Source organism: Chenopodium album, chromosome 8 (assembly GCF_948465745.1).
Source record: "Chenopodium album chromosome 8, dcCheAlbu1.1, whole genome shotgun sequence".
Taxonomy (NCBI): Eukaryota; Viridiplantae; Streptophyta; class Magnoliopsida; order Caryophyllales; family Amaranthaceae; genus Chenopodium; species Chenopodium album.
The window spans coordinates 7,232,124-7,240,192 of record NC_137841.1 but is presented as its reverse complement, the minus strand read 5'-3'; the positions used below and the strand labels follow the sequence as shown (position 1 = coordinate 7,240,192).

The following is an 8,069-nucleotide window of genomic DNA, read 5'->3' as shown; positions in this document are numbered from 1 at the left end:
TGATGGGGTTGAATTTTTTTATTTTTTTTATTTTATGAAAGAGGTTTGTATTAATAAATTAAAATAAATAATTTTTAATTAAAAAAAAATGAAAATGACTTTGTTTGGTAGGTGATAGGTCATTTGATCTATTCAAAGAAAATACCTATTAAAAATCAAATTATTCTTAGTTAATTGAAAGGTTGACTTATTTTGAACTAACTGCGCAAAAGTTGGCTTATTCTTGACAAGTTTTCCTTTTTATATACGGAGTATGAACTAATTATTGATTTTCTCATTTCACCTCTCAGGGCCGAGGCTGAAAAACTATTCTATCCTTATAAATGTTTTTTTTTTTTTTTTTTTTGGAAACAATCTCTATAAATGAATAGAAGGGTATGAAACAATCTTAAGAATTTACTTAAGCGGCCTTGACTTGGATTTGGTTAGAACTAATCTCAAAATCAAGGGATTCATACTCCCTCTAATTTATTAATTCAACACTTTAGCCGGCACTGCAGCACTAAGTTTCCAATGGTTGAATTAGGTTGGATTTATTAAAATCACGCTTCATCTGACTGCTCACGTGTCACCCTCTTTCATTAATGAAATGGGGATGTCAAGTTGGCAACCATGTGAGAAAGGAGAAATTGAAATTGGTTGGTGGAACAAACACTTTCTTAGTTTCTTGGTTAACGAACACTTAAAGTTAAAAAAAAAAAACAAACAACATACTACACATTACACCTTATTGTAATGTTAGGGTTAGTTCCATACACTAGTTGATATTTCAAATGGGTTGTAATGACAAATAAATGTCTTCATAAAATATGCTTTATTTTGCATGCATGGATAGAATGTAGAATATTTAAGCTTAAGGAAAAAGAATGAAGGCAATAAAAACACATAGGTACGTAGTTAATAAGAATCATAATTTCATTTATGTATGTAGAAAATCATATATATATGTAATTTGGTATTGAGGCAATTTATTTGAATAATATAGTCTATAATTAAACAAGCTAAGGAACCCTTAGCTCCCTACAAAGCCATTATTATTACACAACATGCATGGTTCTCATACACAAACATGGTTTTATTTTCAAGTAAGCAACTAAACCAAAAAAAAAAAAAAAAAAAAAAAAAAATGAAGAAATTGTACATAATATTATTAGTTACAATGGCTTAAATTCACCACAATTCAAACACACTAGAGAGGATCTTATCTTAATATATATTGATATCAAATTATCTATGGAAACACACAACCGCCCTGTCTGGCTGCTCGAAAGCATAGTCGATGGCAACCGTCTTTTAATCTGTTGTATAAACCCTTTACTGCTTTGCTCGAAGTAACCCATCGAAAGATACCCGTAATTGCCAAATAGACAGTGAGGAAAACGTACTGAAGGGGTCTCATAACTACACATTTTTGGAGAAGCAACATTACCGTAGAGCACACAGCAACAGCGAAGATGGCCAAGGTACTCACCATATGATAATTCGAGGCAAACACTCCCATCATAAACGCTACAAACGTTGTCATAAAACCCAGATTAAGTAGAAAAAGGCAGAGGTCTGTTATAACAAACTTTTCCTTGTCATCGCCGGTAAGGATCCATTGGAGACAAAACAAGACCATCATCGATAGACACATTGTTAGTATATCCGCCACCATGAACACCCAGAATGCAGCTACCCTGTAGAATTCAATTGTAGCATCTTTTGGGCTGAGATGATCATGTTTCTTAAACAGAACTGGATATCCGTCATCTGAATGGTATCCTCCTGGCACGGCGAAAGCTCCTTGGAATGCAATTGTGGCCAAAAGAGCAGCTATCACACCAATTGTATTGGTATAACTGCTTATTTCTGATTTTGGCACTCCAAATATGCTCTTAACGCCTAAATTCTTCATTTTCTTCCAGAGTTCCTTCTCTAACTATTAAAGCAAAATATTCAATGTTATTTTTATTATCATCTTATGTTAGTTTCTTTATCATATAGCTAATGTTAGTCATTCCTGTTAGGATTTTTAGTCATAAACTACTTAATAAAACCTACAATTTCTGAGAAACTACCTAATATTTTTTTTTTTTTTGTAAGATACTAACTATTAAAAGGTAAAATACCGTACAAGACTATCGTTGGCCGGATTTCCACCATTGACCGAATTTTGCGGCGTTGACCTACCACAAAACACCCTCACAACCACCTGCTTCCACCCCAAAACAATCGTATTCCACTTTAAATTGCCTTCACCAAGCCAAAACCACCCTCTAACCCTAAAACCGTGCAGTGTCTGGGGTGTTTTGTGGTGGGTCAACGGCGAGGAAATTGGTCAACGGTTTAAATCCAGCATACAACATTTTATCTTTTATTACTTACCTGTGCAGGAAGATAACTTGCAATACTTAGTATAAAGAGAGTGTATCGCATTGAAACAGCCTGCTCAGCTAGCACTTCATTGACACTTTTCTTTGTAATTTTACTAAGAACTTGTGCAAGGTTGTAATTGTGGTCATTGATAGCTTGAACAAGTGGTGTTTTCCCAACATTATCTGTTGCACTTGATAATCTTACTATCACTACAAATTCTTTTTGATGTGCCTTTTTCACTAGCTCTCCCTCTTGTTCTTTAGTTGTGTCTGCCATGTCCAGCATATGCCAAAATGTTCGACCGCCACAATCACGTAGGTGTGCTGATTCTGGAGAAGTCTCCCAAATCTGCTTAACTACTTCAATCTGTCCATTTTTGGCTGCTTTTAATAATGGGGTTAAACCATATGCATCGCGATATGTGGCAGCCCATTTGTTTGCTTCAAGTATCTCCTTGATCATATTTTTATGATCATCACCAATTTTTTCTATTTCAAGAAAAGGATAGATATACCGGCCTTATTAAACATGTACGTTAAAAAAGTTGATACAAAAAAATGTAATAAGTAATTAAAACATGATGAAGAGACTTGAAACTAACCTTTGCTTCCACAAAAAACATGAAGTGGTGTCTCACTTTGATTGTTCAAGTACATACCAATGATATTGCGATCTTGTTTGTTGTCTTGGCTTCGAAACACATTTGGTTCACAATCCATCAAGAAATTGATAACAGTCACATTATTTGGAGTAAAATGCAAAAGTGCTTCATGAATCGGTGTATTTCCTTCCAAGTTCTTTACCCTCCAAGGTGGACAATAAACCCCAAGCTCATTGCCATTTTCATGCAATTGCTTTATTTGGTTTAAGAGTGAACCACTTGAAAAAAGCTCTTGAACGCGCACCATTACATGAAGTGGAGTTTCCCCTCGAGAGTTTGTTTGGTATATGTACAAAGGGTTCTTTTCGAAAAGACCCTTCATGAGTTCTTCAATTTTTTGGTAGCAACTACATGTGCTTGTAGTCTTTGAACTCTCAAAATTTTCGCTACGATTGTGATTGGAGCAACAACATGCAACCTTCATTGTTTGAGTGTCATCACTATGTTTGATCTCACAAGCTTTTACTAATTTGTAGAGGAGATCTGTTATGCTCAAAATACCATCCTTTATACAATTTTCCATTTCTTGGCTCAAACAATTCACATTCTTCATATTTTCCACATCTTCTCTTAAAATTTTCTCATCCATCCATTTGTGGTTCTTTTCTGCTAACAACCCTTCTATCTCCATATCAAGCTACAAGATTAAACAATATGCATTTAATTAAAGTGTTCTATTATCTGAATTTCATTTATCCAATCTTAACTGAACTTAACATATACAACAATCATGGACGAATCTTAAATATTAGGTTTATATTTAAATTCCTACACTTAATTAAGACGTTAAACCTTACCTAATCAAACTTATTTTTCCTAAATAAATATTAATCTATTTATCATTTATTAACGTTTGAACTTAATTTTAATATTTATATCTTCTTTTTTAAAAAAAAAAAGTAATATACTTTAGCTTTACACTATTCACATATTAGTTTTGACATAATTTTTATTTTTTTAATTGTTATGTAATAATTTAATGTTATTTTACACTATATTGTTGGATTGATCTCAATGTATATTTTCATAATATCAATATTATAATTTTTTATTCTAAAGATATTAAGGGTCAAACTTATGTCTCTAAATGCATGAAATTTGCTATTGTCTCTTAAATAGTAACATATGGACTATAGTGAAAATGAGAAGGAATTCTATTTATCCATTCATACTAAATCAATGGCCACGATTGAATGTGAGTGATTCACTTTTGTGCATATGCATTTTGAACTAAAAAAATATGCATATATTAATACAAACAGATCCACATCCAACCTTCAAATCATTCTCATTTTAAGATTCTTCCCTTCAATGATACTTATAATCATATACATCTACCCAAAAAAAAGACTAATATCACTTTAAATGTATGTACACAAAAGAATAATATCATACTCTTTATCATATTTACATCTAGTTGAGTAATGGGAGTAATTGGGATTGGGGTTGACTAGTTTTGAATATTATTACAGTATACGAAACTTATAACACTAATTTAGAATTCATATTTTATTCTTGATAGATTTTTACAAGGATTAATGTTAGTGTAAAGCAATGCAACAATTTATTTAGAGGATGCCCCAATTTCTCATGCAAAAATTTATTTAGAGGATTTTCCTAGATGATGTTGTTCGACTAGTAATATACAACCAATACTTGTTTCGCTTGTATTGAAAAATTCATTTTACTTAATAAGGATAACCTAGCTTAAAGGGCTTGAAGACCTTGAAATGAATCAATTAAATGAAACTAGCTAAGATCAGAGATCGATCTTACCTCAGGTAGCAAGCTTGTACATTTGAAACGCGGTTTAACTTGTTGAAGCAGAGCAATAGCTGATACACCTTCCTTGTTTTTAAGGCTGAAATTTGTTGATGATTCCAACAAAGCTCTTATTACCCCAATAATGTCATGCTCTCTCTTGACCTTTTGTTCATTTTTGGAGCTTTTCATGCAATTCATTACAACAGCGGGTGATGTCATATTTTCCTTTGCCTCATTGCCTTGGTCATCAACACCATCTTTCAAGCTAAGTTGATGCGAAGTTTTCATAAACTTCATTACCTCCTCGCAGCTTTGAAACTTCATTGTAACACTAGCATCTTGCTCTTTCGAAATCCTTTCAATGCAGTTCATTACAGCAATATGTGCTGGAGTGTTCCCCATATTATCTTGTTGATCCTTCAAGTTAAGAATTCGCGGATTCTCATGAAAAAACTTCTTTGCCTCGTCATAGCTTTGAAACTTCAAGAGATGCAAAATGGTCTTTCCCTCTAAATCACACATCTCCAAACACTCTGGATGTTCATCGAGTATAGTTTTAACTACACAAAAATGAGATTGAAGGGCTGCTCGGAGTATGGGGGTTAGACCGTCTTTATCCCTTTCATTAACAGAAACTTCACTTTTTTGTAAGAGAAGTTGTATTATGGACATTGAACCTTCTTCCAACCTTGATCCTTGGTAACATAGGCTTGCTTGTTGCTTGTTCATTAGCTCAATGGTGTCTATTGTTAACTTTTTATCACCTATACAAGTTTTGTCAACTTAATATCATGACATTATTACATAAATGTATGAATTTTCATTAGTGAAGAAAATTTAACAATTTGAATAAAATGTTCTCTCCACATAAAATTAACGGTTTAACATGCGATTGGAATGAGACATATGACACGAGTAAAATAATAAATCATAATAGCGAATGTCGTATGTATAGAATATACTCGTAATTAGAGGTGTTAATTTGAATGTTTAGGTCGAGTTAATTTAAAAAATTGTGTACGCCTGTTTTACTTATAATAAGTAGGAGAAAGTGTTAGACAGTGTAGAAACTTGCTAGAAGGGGTTTTGGTAATCTTTAATTGGACAGTGTAGTAGTGTATTAACCTATCCCATACCAAAAGGAAAAGGGAAAAAAAAAAAAGATAGAAATATTGATCATATCAACTGATTTAATATTAACTATATAGCCCTCTAAAAGTTACTCCGTATATATATTTAGATTACTCAACATTAAATATTACATAGTACTTGCACATACACACTCTCAATCCTTTTATATTATTTTTTTAAAGTTATGTTTTGACTTCTACATATTCAGTTAGACATTATGATTAAAAAAAAAAAATGAAAATTTATTTCGAAACGAATCTAAATATCATTTCAATTGATATGCTATTAAGCTTTATAATATTGTAATAATAGTCAAAGTTTTTATAAGCTCGTTACAAAAGAAAAAATGTAATGAATAAAATGAAATGGAGGGTGAATTCTATATTTCTTAAACTTTAAACTACTTGTTTATTTAATTTATTTTTTCCTTTCTTATTTTACCAAATAATTTTTTTTTTATTACTATAGGTACGTTATCCATGATTCCATGATGTATTTAGGTAAATCTATTATTGTTTATATAATTATATTATATTGCATCCTTCCTTTCTATCAAACCGTCCATGAACATGACAATTAAGTACGTACTACAGTTTAAGTACATGCATTGCACGAGTTTGAAAGCTAGCTAGCTAGTAATTAAATACAAATTGAAGTATAGTAAGAAAATAACAAAAAAAACATACCATCCACATTGTATTTGATGGCAAGATGGAGAGGAGTTTCTCCATTGTTGTTCACAAAGCTAGCAAGTAGAGGATCAACCTCTACCAAGTATGTCGCAACTTCAATCTTGCCATTGATGAGTGCTTCATGAAGGGGTGTGTTTCCCTCCATATTCTTAACCCTCCATGGCCTTTTCTCCTCCCCTTCGGCTGCCTCGCTACTCACTCTTCCAATCTCATTCAATATCTCTACCTCTCCAAACACCAACTCATTAAAGGCTTCTACTAGTAGCCTCACCATCATTTTGTTGCCCCTCTTAGAAGCCACATGAAGAGGTGTATCACCATTAGCATTTGTGCTGGCGATCATGAGAGGAGAGAAATTAAATAATGTGAAACCCTTCTTTAAGAAATCATACTGATCAAATTGGGATGCAATGTGTATTATGTTGTTTTTTTGGGGTGTTAGGGAACCTAGAAAGTGTTTGTTCCAGCAGCCAGTTTCGATTTCTCGGTCGCGGACTACCCGAAGGAAGTCCACGTCCCCTTCCATGGCTGCTCGGTACATTGCTTTCTCCATTTTAGGTGGTGTATATCTAGTTTTTAGTGATAGAAGTTACGTACTACATAGTGAAGCATATATATATATACACACTAACGTAAACTAGGTTAGCGTAAAGCATGCATGCAAATGCATTCACGTGTAATCAATTGACAAATTATATTATTCTTTGCTTATCAATACATTTAAGAATTACAGTATAGTAGCAAGTAGTACGATCAGTAAAACTTTGAGTCGTTTTTTAATTTGTCATATTCTTTGCTTACCCTTTATTCAAGAATTTACCATAAGGCTGAGCAGCTTAGTTATCAATTTGCTTTCTCTTTAATTTGCTTTCTCTTTAATTAATTACTTTATTCTTGTTCCTCGATTTACACGTTGGGTCATCACTAAGCTAGAATATAAATATTGGTTGCTCAATGTTCTAAGTATTCTATTTCTACCGCTTTCGTTTAATAATAATCACAACAATTTGATTATTACGTTATTTATATGATTAAAATATATGTTGCCATGTAAAATAATTATGGAATGATCTGATGTATATTTATTAATCTTTTATAATTATTAATAATTTTTATAGTATAAATATTATACACAAAGTTTTACATTGACATATAAATCAGTTAAAGTATTACGATTAATATAAAAAATGAGAGAATATAATAACACTCTCTTCGACTCATGTCTGTTGTTTGTTTTAGGGTCTGTTCATATTTACTGAACTGAACTGAACTGAACTGATTGGAGCTGAACTGAACTGAACTGAATTGAACTGATTGGAGCTGAACTGAACTGAACTGAACTGAACTAAGCTGAAATGAATATTTTATGAGAGATGGAAATTAAGAGCTGAACTGAACTGAACTGATTGGAGCTGAATTGAACTGAACTGAACTGAACTGATTGGAGCTGAACTGAACTGAAC

General features: G+C 32.4%; 1 protein-coding gene across 1 annotated transcript; it reads right to left on the bottom strand.

Annotated features, from left to right (window-relative positions):
* Positions 1-753: 753 nt before the first annotated feature.
* On the bottom strand, positions 754-7,163 carry LOC145555766 (uncharacterized). The gene is made up of 5 exons (XM_081617488.1): positions 6,601-7,163; positions 4,796-5,547; positions 2,960-3,656; positions 2,368-2,846; positions 754-1,921 (listed from the first exon to the last, which is right to left on the bottom strand). The coding sequence occupies exons 1-5, from the start codon at positions 7,157-7,159 to the stop codon at positions 1,232-1,234; spliced, it is 3,177 nt and encodes a 1,058-aa protein (XP_081473614.1). The 5' UTR covers positions 7,160-7,163; the 3' UTR covers positions 754-1,231.
* Positions 7,164-8,069: the final 906 nt, after the last annotated feature.